The following is a 16,571-nucleotide window of genomic DNA, read 5'->3' as shown; positions in this document are numbered from 1 at the left end:
TCCCTTGTTGCACCGCTCATGCTCATTTCAAGAGACATGCTTGACGTTACCAAAAATTTTACCTAGATTCCAATGTTTGTTAAATTTTTTACAATGATTTCAATGAAGGGTGCAAAATATCAATGTGTGCAATATAACAAGACAGGTGTAACAAGATCCTATTGTATCTTATTTTTAGATTTATCTTCCATTTGTTTTCTTATGAAAAGAATCTCAACCTCATAAACAAAAAATTCAATAAGGCCATTTTTGGAATATAATCAGTTGACAAAGGTTAATATCTTATTGATCAGTGTTCTCTATAATTTTTATTTTCATGTGCTGACCTGTTCCTTCTGAAGCATGCAATAGCAATATGCTATATTCACTTATGGCAGTTCCCAAAGTGTGCGTTGCATCTCCTAGGGGCATCGCAAAAAGTTGGTGCATTGATTAGTGCCCGTTCAGTCCTTTGGGATGATTCTTGTTTGGACTGTTCTTGGGAGTCGCACATAAACAATGACAAGGCCAAGGGTATCGTGGGTGGAAAAAGTTTAGAACCACTCTTGGGCAGATCTAGAGCTCGCTGTTGGAAGGGGTAATTTTACGAATCACTTAAAAAAACTAGTCTCAACATAGGGTGACTATATGTCCTGCATTTTGTCATATTTCCGTGACAGTCCTGTTTTTTTCCGTCTTGACTTTTGAAAAATGTCACAATTTCACCAGTTTTTTAGTCCCTGTTGCAATATTATCTTATTGCATTTCATTTGGGGGCCCCATAGATCCGCCACTAGAACCACTGACCTATGGTTTATTTTGCATCCCCCAAAGCAGAATGTTTTGCACTGTTCTGCAACGAGCCCTTGGCTGACTGGAAATGTTCTGTGATAAAAATCCTCATAAAGCGTTTTCTGCACTTAATTTTTCCAGATTGTTCTGCAGTGACACTCACTGTTTTGTGGCATACGTTGTAGATTTTGATATATTCGGCTTTGGGGTTTTGTATTTGTGGCGAAAAATTTGTCTTGCGTGCCCGTGCAACGTGGGAGAATCTGACTATTGCAATGTGCATTTTCATATGATCATGCCAATTATGGTTTTATTGGTCTACAGGCTGTAGTTTTCTTTGAATATATTATTTTCTGATATTATGAGATTAATTTTTATGAATTTTGCCAATTTTTTGCCTTAGGTTTTTAATTGTTTGATGATAAAATCTTTCAGAGTAAATTTGTGTTCAAAATTTTCTATGATATGGTTATGTTTAAGGGTTAACTGTTCTATAGTGTTGGTTTGTTAGATTTTTGTGTTGTAATTTATAATTTACCATTTATGTTTAACCATGTTTTCATTATGACAATTCACCATCAGTTACTATGGGCTAGAACACAAAGTAATTAAATAAATACATATAATTTTTCTTCATAATGTGTGCAAGATGTTAGTTTGAAATCAAATTTAACGAAAGTGTAAATTTTATAAGAAAATGTATGGAATGAATTTCAATAAAATTTAATTCTTCATTATATGTATATGCATTATGCTATTTGTGAATTTATAGATTGAAATTCTTATGTGCTGCCAATTGACCCAGAGACAAAAGTTGTTATATCAGAATCTACGTAATAAGATTTCCATAGATGACCTCATGCAGTCTTCATCTGCTTCTTCAGTTCAGTCACAGTCAGCTACTTCAAGTTTATTAAATTTAGTCATGCAGTTTCGCAAGGTATGTAAACCAATTTTAAGTTGTAAGGTAATTGAATGATTTGTTTTATAATTTTAATGGTAGTTATATATTTTAATGACTTTCCATAACCCTAGTTGATCACCACAGAGACAATGCAGTACTGTTTGATACTTATATGCTGAGTGTTCAGTTTTTACACTCAAAAGATATATGCATATTTTTTCAGTTCGTTGTTCTATATGAACTTATACATGCATTTAAATCAATTGGTCAAATCGGGATTATAGTGAAACCTCATTACAACAATAATTTTATAAAACGATAAATCCCAGCTACGACAATAGTTTTTCAAATCATATTTACAATTGCCTGTAGTCTAATGTTAAACTATCGATGTAACAATATCCTTTACTGTGATAAATTCCTCTATAATGACATTTTTAAAGAGATTTTGAAACCGTTATAATGATATATTTTTAATCAAAATCATCTTGAATTTAATTTTTAACTTCACTTGTTTTTGTTCTTCTGGGTGTCTAAGAACACTAATATTTTGCACCACATGATCACTGAAAGTGTTGATGAAGTTGTTGATATCATTACCCTTTCATGTCTTGCACAGAAAGTAATGTTGTGCATTGCCTCTGTAGAGGGGGCAATGCTTTAACTGAATTTTATTAACTAATCAATCAGTTTTTCTCAGTTAATAAATACGTGAAAGCACATTTTCTGTTGGTATAAGAAGTGAAGATCTATGAAAGATAACGGCACAAATTTTGCAACATGTGATAATGTTGCTTTTCGATACAATGATAATCCCTCTACCACGATATTTTTTTCTTAGTCCTCAGAGTAACTTTATTGTCTAATGCCATTTTTACAAATAGTGTTATAGCGAAAATCTTGTTTTAGCAAACTCTTTTCTAATCTCCCAGATAAGTTTACATATAAACAATGCTAAAACCTAGAATTCCTTGTTGAACGAAATTTTGTTATAAAGAAGTGATTTCTTTTTCCCACTTGGAGTTCATTATAATGGGATTCGACTGTATCTCTGAATGTGACTATCATTGAGTCATTAATGGCCCATCTCGTCAATGAACAGCCAAAATTATTCCCCCTTATGCATACAATAGCTTTATACAATTTTATGCTACCATCCTTGTCTTGAGTGCAGCTTCTGAAAGTGGCCACTAACTGATCAATCACTTTGTAGTGGCCAGTAACTTTGTGGTAACATTATGAAAATCTATATTAATTTTTCTTACCTGATCCCAATAGTAACAATTATTTTTTGGCTTTTTAAGATTTATTATTTTTCACTTGTGCACACACATAGGTGTACATCTTCTATGTGAGTATTAACACAAATAATTCCATGGTTGGAAAGTTTTAACACATAATAGATATACCTTCTTTTAGGTAAAATTTTTGAACTTCTAACTAAGGTTCTGATCAAGTTTTATATATATTTTCTTCATTTTCAGAGTTAGCAAGTTTTATACAATATATAAATTCATGCCTTAAGTAAACTATTTCATTTTTGGTAATTTTGAATTCCATATAGGTGTGTAATCATCCTGATTTGTTTGAAAGAAGGGAGGTTAAGCATCCTTTTCACATGAAGTTGGAGACACATTCATTATCCAAGCTCATTTTTAGAGAAGGTAGTGTTTTTTCTTTCAATTTTAAATTTGTTGCACAATACCCCTATACTGTTGATGACTGTTGCTATAGAAAGTTTGTATTTAGTTTTAATTTGGAAGCTTGTGAAATGAGTTGTAAAGAAATTCAATGGCCTTGTAAAGAGGCAGGTTATATATATTTACGTGATTTTTGTTTGTTAATGTGATGGAAGTATCTATCAAGTTTTATAGTTGAAAGTATTAACGATGTGTGTGTAGTAGAACCTTGAATATCTGAGAAGTGTATTCACCAGGGTGCAAATATCTAAACCGTCATAAAGTATAGACAGCTTGAAAATTCTCCAGAGCCATATTCTTACGTATCAAGTGTAGCTGCACCAGACTCCACGCTTATTGTAATGCAATCAAAATTATAATTTTTGTGACAATAAAATATTTTAGCCCACTTTTCAACTTTGGAAATGTTCATGTCGAAATAAAAATGAAATAGCGAGAATTATTATACTTGTAAAAAAACTCAATTATTTTTGTACTGTCCCTCCCCCATTTCCTGTGAGAATGGCCCTTGATTATTTCATAGGAGATGTAGAGTTAAGCAAGTATTTATTGCTTTAGTGTGACAAACTTTTTTTACATGGTCTTTAATAAGAGCAAAAAAGCAGAAAACCTGTTATGGATATTGTTTTACTGTGAAAGTCAATTTTCACTACTTGTCAGAATCTGACTTGCAAAGCAAGGATCAGCCTCCCACTTTCCCCACCATGACTGTGGTCAAAGGTAGTAGACTCTTGATAATCCGGCCATATGGTAGTCTGACAAGTCCTGTAATCAAACTTTTTTCTTCGAGCATAGAGGAGGAAAACATGTCACTGTATGCCAATCCACAGAAGTTTATATTATTTAAATGGGCTTTTTCAAAGCTAACTTCCAGTAATTGGGCATACTTTGGTCTGATATGTGCTGGAATAGTGAGGGTCTGCTGTATAAATATATTTTTCGTAGCTGAAATTGAGGACCTTGCACAAATGCCTCACTAGTTCATGTAGAAATCGGGCTCAAACTGTAGTTCTAACAATGTAAATAATTTTTGTGTGTATTATATACACTTTACTATTCGTTTTAAACAGGGTTAAATGCATAAATATATCTTTCATTAAAAATATTTTGTAATTCATGAGCTCAACTCATTCATCACTGCTCAACAGTAGCTTTGGTTATCTGTCGTGCACTCCATCACCATCATTCCGTGTAATCAAGTTTCTACTGTATTTCATATAAACTTACATTTGTGGAGTAAAACTAGAAATCATTTAACTGCAAATATGAAAAAAACTATTGAGTGAAAACTGCCAAAAACTAAATCCTTATCAGGGGTCTATCCAGCCAAAATTTGGGTCAGTTTCCCAGACCCTTCACCAAATAAAAATTAATGAAACCATAAATTTAAAATTTCATTTTTTTTTGTGATAAATTAACTAGATTACTTCGTTTCCCACAAAATTACTCATTTTTCACAAAAACAGGACCCTACAAAAAAAAGTCTGGCCAGACCCCTGCTTATAATTGTTCTGGATAACCAAGGATTCCATTCTCGAAGGATTAAAAATTTCCAAAGTAGTCTTGCATGGAAAAGGCCAAATAACTATCTGTTCTAAATTTGGAAGAATGTGTTTTGACAAAAACAGTTTTCATCCTTTTTTTTTTCAAATTGATTATATAATTTTAATAGCAGAAGCTTCAGATGACACTTTCCAAGGCACTTTTTAAGCAAAACTAGAAATAAATATTGTGTAAAAGATAGTTTTTTATAATGCTTGTAATGTAGTGTAAACTATAAAAAAAAATTGTTTTATATTTTTATATGTTATACATTTATATCCCTACATTAATTGAGGATGATTACTTGACATAATGCTTTAATTAAAAAAATTCACTGTAGCATTCTATATGACTCATTTATTTTTTTGTTCCAAAGGATTGTTTTGTCTTCATGAAGAAAGTGAAAACAGACTTCTTTTGAACCTGCTCAATATATTTAATCCTGAGTACATTCATCATCAACTGTTTCCTCCGTCTTCGAGCAACAACAGTTGAGTATTTTCACAAGACCTTTTTCTGTAATTAGAACAGATTTTTTCATGTTTAAGCCATTTAAATACTTTCACTAATATGAAATGTCTATTATAATTATGCTTAATACATTTTTTTTTTTCAGTTTTTCATCAACTAGACAGCTGCTTTTCATTTTCTCGATTCATTGATCTAAGTCCTCATCAAATGTCTGAAATCTTTCTTAGTGGACTCTTGGCAAGGTTTGAAGAATTTTGTTTAATCTTACATGTTCAATTATACTCTATTACTAACAAATATAGTTTTATTGCTTCATAATATGTTCTTAATAATTATCATAATTTCCTGTTTATAATTCATGTATTATACATTAATGAAACATTGACATATAATCTTTACTATGAGATTCAAATGTGTATTATCTGCAATCTTTTGAAAGGTTGGAATAGGAGTAAATATTAAAAGACATTTTGTAAAAATGTAATTCTCTAAAGACATAAATCTGTGACCTACACGTTTAAATTAAAAAAACAAAACAAAATTTACAAAAATGTGATCAACAACGCCTTTCATTTCTTAATCTCTCATTGTTACTGAATAGAAATTTGTGCATGTGGATTATACAACAATGCAATCTGTGCTGAAGTTTTCTTTCAAAGTAGAAAAATTTAAATTCTCCAATTATACATAGGAAATTAAGTAGGTTTAGGTAATCTACCCATAATTTCTTTATTATATATTTTTATTATGCCTTGAAATACATCACTTGTCATATGTCAATATTTCTAGGTGGATTGCTGCATATATCACAAGAGAAGCTGCTTATAGGATACATCATGAATATTTTTGGCATGAAAATGAAAGCCAATCAAAGTAAATTCAGTTTTTAGATTTTGAGACAGTAATTACACTAAGTCTGTTTTCAATACAAGAAATTGAGAATTATACTTATGAAAAAGCAAAGAAAATATTTTGATAATTTTATGCATTTTCAAGTACTAAAACTTATTTTTTTGTGTTTTCAGATTGCTTTCGAAGCATAGCTTCTATTTATCACCATTGAACTCAATTTTTTCCATGTCTGTTGATCCCTGTGCCTTTAATCACTTACTATTCATGGACCAAACAAAAAATATATATGGGTTCAATGATCACAAGTACTATTCCAAAACCAGAAGGATTACAGAAATGGAGCCAAGTTTGGGCACCGTTTCTGCTGGGGGGAATCTAAGAGTAAGTGGCTTCAACCATCTTTATTTTAAAAATAGGCTTTATGTGACTGAAATTTAATTTTAGTATTTAAGAATTTTTTAAAATTTTTAATTTACTACTTTTTTAATTGTTCCTGTCTGAACTTTGAGAAGAGAATGCAAACTTTTTTCTTATATTTTAACTTTCACTGGTTTTTTTAACATTTTTATTGATTCAAATGGCAGATTTAATTAAATATTCTGTGAATGAATTTTTGTATTTGATTACATGACATCAGGATATTTTTTTACCAGACCACTTGGCATACTATACATAAATTTCCACTTTTTACACAAGCATCTTTCACAGGATATTCTTGTTGTATGATCTTTTGATATATAAGTGAACTACCATTTGAATAAGATCGGATCTGATCAGTCATGGAAGCTGTTTCATTTGAATCTGTTAGCAAGTCATCTCAATCGTTATTTTGCAAATTTATGGAATTCTTATAGTTTTCTGTTTGCTGAAATTTATTTTGTGTTAAAAAGCTTTGAATATATTTATAACATGTTTGTACTTACATTATTTTACTAGGAAAAAATTATTGAATGTCAACCTTCTTTTCTCCCTCGGTTTCTAACTGATGTACGCCCTAAGGTACGTAGAAGCAGCTCCGAAAAGTTTTTTAAATGCTTTAGTAAATCTAATTAAGTGTGATTTAGTACCAATAATTTTTATGCTGTTTGATGTGGTTTTTATGAACTTTCATATTATAGGTACAGGCAGAACCATTGTCTTTATACTGTCCAGATAGTAGCGCAAGGTGGTGGCTGCTTAGGCGTAAACTCTGTGGCTCTAAAGTATCTAAAGCATTGATGCGTGGTTGTGAGCAATTCATTTCCTCATCCATGCCAGGTGGTATACCACAGATTAGTAATAATCTTCCCGGTGGACTTGATGCTCTGAGGCCTCAGAATGGCTGGTCATGTATAAGTATACCAGGTATTTTCCTAGCAAATTGCATTGTTTTATCCAGTTAATTTTCCCATGCAAATACGTGATTTTTTTTTTTGTAGTCCCTAATTTGAATTTTAGATATATTTTGATGTCAATTGCTTTCTGACTTTATATTCATAAAAAATTTTTCAGATAGAGAAACATTAGTCACAGATTCTGGTAAATTAACAGTACTAGATGGTCTGTTAAACAAACTGAAAGGAGAAGGACATCGGGTTCTCATATATTCACAGATGACAAGGATGATAGACCTTCTCGAAGTATGATTTTTTTAATGTACATTTCCTTGTTTTTGCTAAATTACATTGGTATATTGTGTAATAATTATGTATTATGATATATTAAAAAAAATATCGATCATTATAAATTACAATCATGTGATATATAAATGTGTGTTCACAATTCAAAATTTTGACACCGCAATGCTAACTATCATTGCTTCTATTTACAGTAGACTCTTGCTAATTGAGTTGTGCTAGATTACAGAAACCACCAAATTTTTAGAAGTTAGTTGAAAAATCCCATTTAAATATAAACTGTGCATAGACATGCCATTCAGGTGACATGTTTTCCTCTTCTATGCTCAATGAAGAACCCTGGATGACTGACTTATTGATAGTCTACTGTACTTATTTTGGAATAATTTGATATGAAAATAGCTGAGGATATATTCAAGCTAATAACTTAATGTCAATTTTACTTAACAGGAATATATGTGGCACAGGAAACATACCTATATGAGATTGGATGGGTCGTCTAAGATATCAGATAGGCGAGATATGGTTGCAGATTTTCAAGCACGGTAGGTCTTTGTTTGTACAGACATACATATACAGTAAAACCCAGGTGCAAGAATTTCCTTTATTTAACTATTTCTGTTTAGCATGGCCTTGTGTTCAAATTTGCAATCATCTCAAGGTCAGCTTAATCATTTAAGGAATGAAACTGTCTTGTCCAATTTGCTAAAAATTATGGTTCTCAGTGTATCATATTTAGGGTCTGTGCTACACAAGCTACTATGTAGCATGAAAGCATGTCTTTTTTGAGTACTTGCAACCAATGATATTATTAGTAATGAATGTTACCACAAATTTGCACGAATGTTACCAATAATCTCATTGGTTTCATATGCTGAGAAGTGGCATGCTTTCATGCTACTTAGTAGCATGTGTATCACAGCCTAAATGATGCAGTTTTTCATTTTGTGTTTTCAAATATCTATTAAAACTCAGAAAAAAGTGGGACAAGCAGTTTTAGAATTTATAAATAAGCTTTTTATCAATTGTTTCTTGAAAAATATTTGGCAAAATTCCATTTAATGTTATTGTATACTTTATAAATGTTCAGAAGAATGATTTCAAACAAATTTGAAATTTTTTGTTCACTCAAATTCTACTTTTCTATTTTATTGAACTCATAATTAAATATTTTGGAATTGGCAAAAAATCTAAGCAAATAATTTTGTGCAGTAACGAAATACAAAGGTTTATTTTTTTAATAGTGACACCATGAAATGGGACCCTCCCTCCCTCAGAGCAAAAGAACGTGCCCTTCCCTCACCATGCGTGTGCACAGTGATGATAGGAAAAAGAGCAGTTCTGAATGAAATGTCGCAGAATACAGTCAATGTTTTTGAAGCAAGAGCACAGGAGCTGGTTAAAAATTCATTGTGCTAGACATCGCAATGCCAGACAGTGTCACTAAGGACTACTACTACATCGCACACCAACTCCGGTCATATATCGCCATACGGCAATTTCCAACCAGTGGAGTTGGGTGGGAAATGAAGGCTCCATCCATCGGTGGTCGCCCTAGGCTCAGTAGGTAAAGAACTTGTTTCGAATGTTCTATGCCTGTATTCGAACCCATGGACCTTGATGGTAACCTTCATAGTGGAAGACGAGCATCTTTACCACTGTGCCACTCGGGCACACTAAGGACTACTAACATGTATTGCAACCTCCTGTTGTGCATTACAACCTCTAGCACTTTCAATTTTTATGTAGCTATTCTGCTCTTACTTCAAAAACATTGCGACTGTATTCTGTGATGACTGGTTCACAACTGCTTTTCCCTGGTATAACTGCACGCATGTACACTCATGGGGAGGGGCATTTAACTTACCTGCTGTATGAACAACATTGCCTGACTCCATTTCATGGCATCGCTTATATTTGTGGCTATCATAATTCTGTTTAATGAAATAAAATAATCCTTAAATTAATATCAGCAATAAATTTAATAATTTAAAAATCAATATATTATAATCAATATAAGTTATCGTGATTAGGTTTTTGTAGCTATTGCTGGATGTATAAAATATTTTTGAGCTGCATGGCTGTTGTATAAGATCTAAAAAAACATATCTTCTGATGATGCCAGCCACTAGATTGAGGAAATGTTTTGTGCTATCTCTGACATGTAGGACAGCTTAGTTGCCCAAAAACTATTATTGATCATTTCATGAATGTGTGACATCCCCTCCCCTAATATACTCAACTTTGATTTTCTTGTTTCAGCAATAGATATTTGGTTTTATTTTTTTTCAGGTCTGATATTTTTGCATTTCTTTTGAGTACTAGAGCTGGTGGTCTGGGCATAAATCTTACTGCAGCTGATACTGTAAGTTCTTCATAATAACTAGAGAAAAATAATTGTGTTTAAGTAATATTGCTGAAAATTTTTTTTTTGTTTTTCCAAATTGCTTGTACATGTATTGAATGTATAGTTGATTATAATTGGTATAGTTAATAATGAAATTTTAAATGTATGCATATTTATTTGAAAATCTGTTTACTGATGTGGGCTTATCCCAGTAACTTCAGATAACCAAGGTTCTACTGGACAAGATCTATTGTAAGGTATTGAGACTTAAAATCTGCCTATTAAACCACCAGGAGTGAACCATAATATCTTTTAACATTCACAAACAAAAAAGAGGGGATATCTGTTATGAAAATGAAAGATGGGGGCTAGACTTTGTTGGTATAGGAATGTTTTCTTAAACGGGGTAATACATTAGACTCTCGGTAACTCAGCACTCCAAAAGTATCGACAAACATTTGACTTAAGCGGATGATTAAGCATGTCAAGTTAGCTGGGTTTCACTCTAAATTTTTGTCTGATCGCTTTTGTGTACGTAATTATACGCATTTGAACAATTCCATTAAATAAAATGCTAATTCTTATTAGTTTTGATTCTGGGTTGTTTCACAATAGAATCAAAACGTATAAAAAAAATTTACCTCATGAAAAAAATAATCAAGTACATTTTTAGATGGGTGGTGCAGTTATTCAAAATAAAACTTTTCTCCCTTGAAAATTTTCTATGTAGCTTCTTCAACCATTGTTTGAAAATCTCTGATGTTATCCATGCGTTTTTGTTGCCATTATAGTCCACAGGAAGAGTTTCAACATTTTTAAAAGCACTGGGATTTTTTAATTTTCCAATAGCTAAAATGGTTTCAATTTTTCCGACCTGTCAGAGTGCTGCCAAAAGCGATCTTTGTTTTTTACATTCTTCACATTTTCTCCTTTGAAGGCAAGAGTTTTGTTTGGCAAAAACCGAAAAAATAAACCTGTCTCATTGTAATTAAACACATTTGCATCTTTATACTCTTCTATCACTGGTTTGAGAATATCATTCTTAAAATTTTCAAGTTTCTTGAGATGCAGATACGCTCTCTCCACAAACTTTCTTAAAAATAATCCCATGGTATTCTTTGAATCAGATCAACCATCCACTGCTTGCAATGAAATCACCTAGGGAGTTTTGAGACTTTTTGCAAAATGTTTTGTTTTCTCTTTAGTTATTGGTCCTAATAATGGTATTGAGTGAGATCGAATGGATTCTAATCACAAAAGAGTTGCCTCTTCTACATGTCTAAAGTCTGATTTCTTATGTGTTTTTTGCTTGGTTCTTAAGAAGATTCAAATGCTGACAAAATTTTTTCCTTATTTTTACCAAATGTTGAAATGGTGTTCCGTGCAACTCCATATTCTTTGTCGAGTTCACTCTGAGTTTTTCCTTAATTCTAGTTTTTTTTCTTCAAAATTTTAACTTTTGATTTTAAAGTTAAAAGTATGAAGTTTGTGTGGAGCCATTGCATTCACGGCCATTGATAGTCATAATGAAAACCAAATGATATATTCAACATCTAACCACAGGCTTTAGCTCTTGTTATTTTACTCCTTTTCCAAGAACACAACTTTCTAAAACTGAGTTCCGCCAAAAACATTCTCCCCAACAGACAATATCAAAACTCCCAATAGATGAGATTTTTATCCTTATTGGATGTTGACAATATCCACACTTTTTTTGACCATGAAAAGAATGAAAGATCTTTCCTATAAACGCCACTGAAATGATAAGCCGTGAAGAGGTTTTAAGCATTCATTTTCTTCACAATCACTTCCCCCTCCCCCGCCCTCAACGCATAAAAAGGACCCATCATAGAGAACCAAGAAACAAACGATTTTCGAAATACCCATGAACAATGTCGAAAAATTCTTATAACTAGTAAACACACTGGCCATTGTAAAAATCGAGTCATGGTAAAGGGACAAATATTGTAGGCGACTTAAGCATTTAAGCCAAACGTGTCGATTTAGAGTTTCCCTACATTGAAATTAGTATTGTGCCGACCAAGGGAGTTATTGATGTTGAGTTATCAACATTCCACTGTAGTTGGAATTGCTTGTTATCTGAGGTGATCGATTTGTCAATTAATAAATACATTCACAAAACATTATGGTGATCACATTCAGGACAAATTTTAAACATATAAAAGAAAAGGGAAGGGAACTTGTAGGGAGTAATATATTTTTTTGTATAGCTACTGAGTTGTCTACAGCCATAACAATTCATTAGAAAACTATGAAACTTCACTTCAAGAACATCTTGACAAAGGGTTAGGGAAAATTTTCAAAGACCCAAAAAATAACTTGTCTATCATTTTCTAATAAACTCGACATCAGATTCGTTTATAAAGAAATTGTAATCTGAAACATTCTGTTGAAGGTGTTTAGAGACCCCTCAAGGCTGTCATTTCAACTTTTCCGGGGGGCGGGGGCAAATAACATGTACTCAATGTATGTAGGTATATATAATTTCTAGTGTCCCCTTCATGAAACTTGAGCAAATGGGTCACATAGTTGCGAAAAAATTGACGAATACCAATGCTGTCACATGAAAAATTCTTATACAGCAGATCTCTCCCACTTATAACGTTTTTCAGAAACCATCATGAAAAAACATAAGCGGGATATCTCAAAGAGTAAATTTTAGAAGTTGGGAAAATGAAAATAAGGCATACTGAGCAGAAAAAGTGGGAACATAAGTGGGGTATCCATTGTAAGTTCACAAATTCTATAATACAATGGATTTTAAAATTTTTTGTAAAAATCATTTTTTTCAACCATAAAGTGATACTTTATAAGCTTGTTATAATTTACTTTGCATTCATTGCTAAGCAAGCTTTTTTTATTTTATAGACTAGTAAATGTATTCTTGCTCATGACTTATATGGTGAAAACTTTTCCCATGTGCAGGTGATATTCTATGATAGTGATTGGAATCCAACAGTTGATCAACAGGCAATGGACAGGGCACACAGGCTTGGGCAGACAAAGCAAGTTACTGTCTATCGCTTGGTTTGTAAAGGTTCCATTGAAGAAAGAATTTTGCAGCGTGCCAGAGAAAAATCTGAGGTAATAAATTGAAACAAATCTAAAAAAAACAACATAATTTAAAGTTTTAATTTATACATATTTAATATGTACAAATTTTAGATAAAAAGCAGGCTCATAATCAAATAATTTATAAATTACTTCTATTCTTATTTGGAAATTTCTTGGGCAAAGAGTCGGTACAGGTTTGTTTTCATAACATTTTCCAAATACAAGTGGGTTGCATCAGGAAGTGACTAAGTTGCATTACTGAATCAGAATATTTGTTGTCAGCTACAAGTCTAAGACTTGTCAACAATTAATTTTTAGCACTAGCAGCTTTATGACTTATCTGCTTGCCAGCCTCTGTGTTCAGATTATTGATCATTTTCGTCGCACCACTGTCATTTTCTGCACACAAAGGCTAATTAGACCAGGACCTACAGTTTATTGCCTATTCTGAATGGTGGACTTGTTTTTTATACTCATTGAGAGGTTGGTACGCTAACCCCTCGATGGGGGACGCCCTGCGGTCATGTTACCGTTTTTGTTGCACCCCCTGTGTCAGGAAAGTTTTCCGACAAGGATGAACTGGATATCAAACTCATGACACCTCTAAATATCCTTTGGGCGGATATCTTATTGACCTGGGCTACTGCGCCCTGTGTTCAGATTGGTCATTTCTTGATGGCTTATGATCATCTTTCTCAAGTCTAGATTGGAAAAGAGACTCAATGTAATGCCAGTCACTGTCATTTGGAGAATGCGCCAAGAATAAAATGTGATCATGCCAACAGCCTTTTGCTCTGTTAAACACCTTATTTGTTTGGCTGTGAGAACCTTATTAATAACTATTCTTGTTTTTCTTGTATTGAATGATTTTCCATCTTTTTGCATAGATCCAAAGAATGGTTATCAGTGGTGGAAATTTTAAACCAGATACATTGAAACCTAAAGAGGTTGTCTCTTTGTTATTGGATGATGATGAGTTGGAAAAAAAATGTAAGGATATGAAAATATTTGATTAAATATATATATATTTTAAATCAATTTTTGTATAGTGCTCTTATATTATTTCAAGTACATTTTATGCTTGATAAAATCTGCTTTTGTAAGAATTTGGTTTTTTTTCTTTTTCAGTTCGAATTAGACAAGAAGAAAGGAAAAAGCAAGAGAGAGCTAATCAAGATAAGAAGAGAAAACTGGAGCAAGTCGGGGAAGGCAAAGTAGGGTTCTTCTCATATATGTTTGTACTGGGAAGATAATGTTAAACTTTTTATATTGCTACAATGCTTCTGAGGGTCTAAATAAAGTTCGTGAGTACATTTAGGCCTTGTTAAGACAAAGTTCAAAAGGCATCAGAAATATTTCAAACCAATCAAATTCTATATTAACTGATAAAACAGTTTGATTATAAAAATTCACATGTTCTCAGTGTAGGTATAAATATTTAGTTTTTTTTTCTTCAAATTTATAATTTTTATTTTAAAAAAATTTAACATAAAAGTAATTAGATTTAAAAAGAAGGAACAATACTGTTTATATAACTGCCAGCTTTTGAATGCATAGAAGAATTAAATAACTAAGAGAATGGCACATGTACCGAGTTAAAAAAAAGCTTCGTAAGATAGTTGAATTAAGGAAATTGGCAAACTTACTTCTACTGCAAAGCAAGACAGGAAAAAAAGGTCAATAAAAGGTTGTACATCATTGTCAAATTTTTATAGAATTCATTTGAAACAGGATAGAGGCATTGTCACTTCTCATCGAAAGGGGGAAATCTGGAATTTCAATTTCAGGACAGTCATTTTGCCTTTAATCATTCATTCCTATATCCACGATTTACATATTCATTTGTTAAATGAGGATATCACTGTCATTCTCAAGTACCTCATCTGATTGTGCAAGTATTTAATTCGTTTAATTGAATTAGTCTCAATGAGGTTCGACCGTACATATTCAGAAATTGAGCCTGTCTAGTTAAATACCGTATATGCAAATAATGTATGTAATTAAATACACACATTTTTAATAGTAGGCTATATAAATACATGCAGTATTCAGTCACATCGTGAGGTCCTGAGTTCGAACCCCACCTTTGTCATAGTGGTGGTTGGCTAAAGTTGGTTTTCTCTGGTTCCCAACTTTGAGGCACAAACGCGGGCCGATCTCCCTATTAAAAAGTCTTGGCCCAAAGAGCAACAGGCCTACAACGATACAATTATTCAGTCATACTTCACTCATAGAAAATTTGATGGCAGAACTGCACATAATAAGCATTGCACAGAAACAAACTTTGCATTAGGTTCACAGCATGTACACTCATATTCCAATTACATATATCAATTCGTTAGAAATTCCTCAGAAGAATATGTGGATGAGGTGCATGTGTGGTTTAGTAGTAATATTCAGTCAGATTTAATATAGGAACAAAACATTTTTTCAATAACTGGCAACACAATTTAGACATTATTTAAATTTCTTAGGAATCAAGTGTAGCTCAGATTTAATATAGGAACCAAAACATTTTTTCAATAACTGGCAACACAATTTAGACATTATTCAAATTTCTTAGGAATCAAGTGTAGCTTTATATATATATATTTGTCGAAACTCACCAATACCAGTGCCATAGGCAGCTGTAATATGCAGTGTAGTGAAAAAACATTGTTAAAATATCATTTTTTTAATATGAAACCAGAAAAATTAATTGTGTGAACTTAAAAGCAAAAAAGAACAATGACAATTTCAAAAAGAAAAATAGAATTCAAAAATGAGAAAAGTTACAGCCAATGTCTAGAGCTCTCATCAGGAGGTAACACCCTGACATTGGCTTAACACAGAACGTTTCTGAGAGCATATTCTGGCATTCTTAGCCTAAATAGATGCTCGATCCCCCGACGTTCTGCTGAAGTACGATTGAATTTAAAAATCACAAAATAGAAGCAAAAACAAATATTTTTCATCAAATAGGAAAGAAGTCAAATATAAAAATATATAAAAAAGATGCCAAAAGAAGTACATACCATGTGTTAGTCCTTGTGTTCAAAGTGAACAGTTATAGTTATTGGTGTGAGGAGGAAGTAAGACCAAGGTGTAAGGAGGAAACCCATTGCATATTAAGATTTTTGAGATTATTTAATGCATTTTGAAAATCATTGGTATTATTACAACGCACTAAATAATCTCAAAAAAGTCATAATATACAACAGGCTTCATCCTTATACCTTGGTCTTACTTCCTCCTCACACCAATAACTATAACTGTTCACTTTGAACACAACCAGCGTAGGACTAACACATGGT

General features: G+C 32.4%; 1 protein-coding gene across 1 annotated transcript in view; it reads left to right on the top strand.

Annotated features, from left to right (window-relative positions):
• Positions 1 to 16,571, top strand: part of Ino80 (chromatin-remodeling ATPase INO80) — a 54,375-nt gene that overhangs the window by 26,400 nt on the left and 11,404 nt on the right. Inside the window, exons 22-35 of the mRNA XM_089245787.1 lie at positions 1,544 to 1,711; positions 3,240 to 3,339; positions 5,294 to 5,407; positions 5,534 to 5,630; positions 6,178 to 6,261; positions 6,414 to 6,621; positions 7,177 to 7,239; positions 7,359 to 7,584; positions 7,732 to 7,859; positions 8,307 to 8,401; positions 10,149 to 10,221; positions 13,150 to 13,308; positions 14,166 to 14,268; positions 14,407 to 14,492. Coding sequence (XP_089101913.1) covers positions 1,544 to 1,711; positions 3,240 to 3,339; positions 5,294 to 5,407; positions 5,534 to 5,630; positions 6,178 to 6,261; positions 6,414 to 6,621; positions 7,177 to 7,239; positions 7,359 to 7,584; positions 7,732 to 7,859; positions 8,307 to 8,401; positions 10,149 to 10,221; positions 13,150 to 13,308; positions 14,166 to 14,268; positions 14,407 to 14,492 — 1,704 coding nt within the window. The remainder of the gene's footprint in view (positions 1 to 1,543; positions 1,712 to 3,239; positions 3,340 to 5,293; positions 5,408 to 5,533; positions 5,631 to 6,177; positions 6,262 to 6,413; positions 6,622 to 7,176; positions 7,240 to 7,358; positions 7,585 to 7,731; positions 7,860 to 8,306; positions 8,402 to 10,148; positions 10,222 to 13,149; positions 13,309 to 14,165; positions 14,269 to 14,406; positions 14,493 to 16,571) is intronic.

The sequence above is a fragment of the Pholcus phalangioides genome, unplaced genomic scaffold, assembly GCF_987345545.1.
Source record: "Pholcus phalangioides strain wild (caught in Gottingen) unplaced genomic scaffold, Ppha-v1.0 ptg000016l_1, whole genome shotgun sequence".
Lineage (NCBI taxonomy): Eukaryota > Metazoa > Arthropoda > Arachnida > Araneae > Pholcidae > Pholcus > Pholcus phalangioides.
This window is presented reverse-complemented; position numbering and strand designations above follow the sequence as displayed.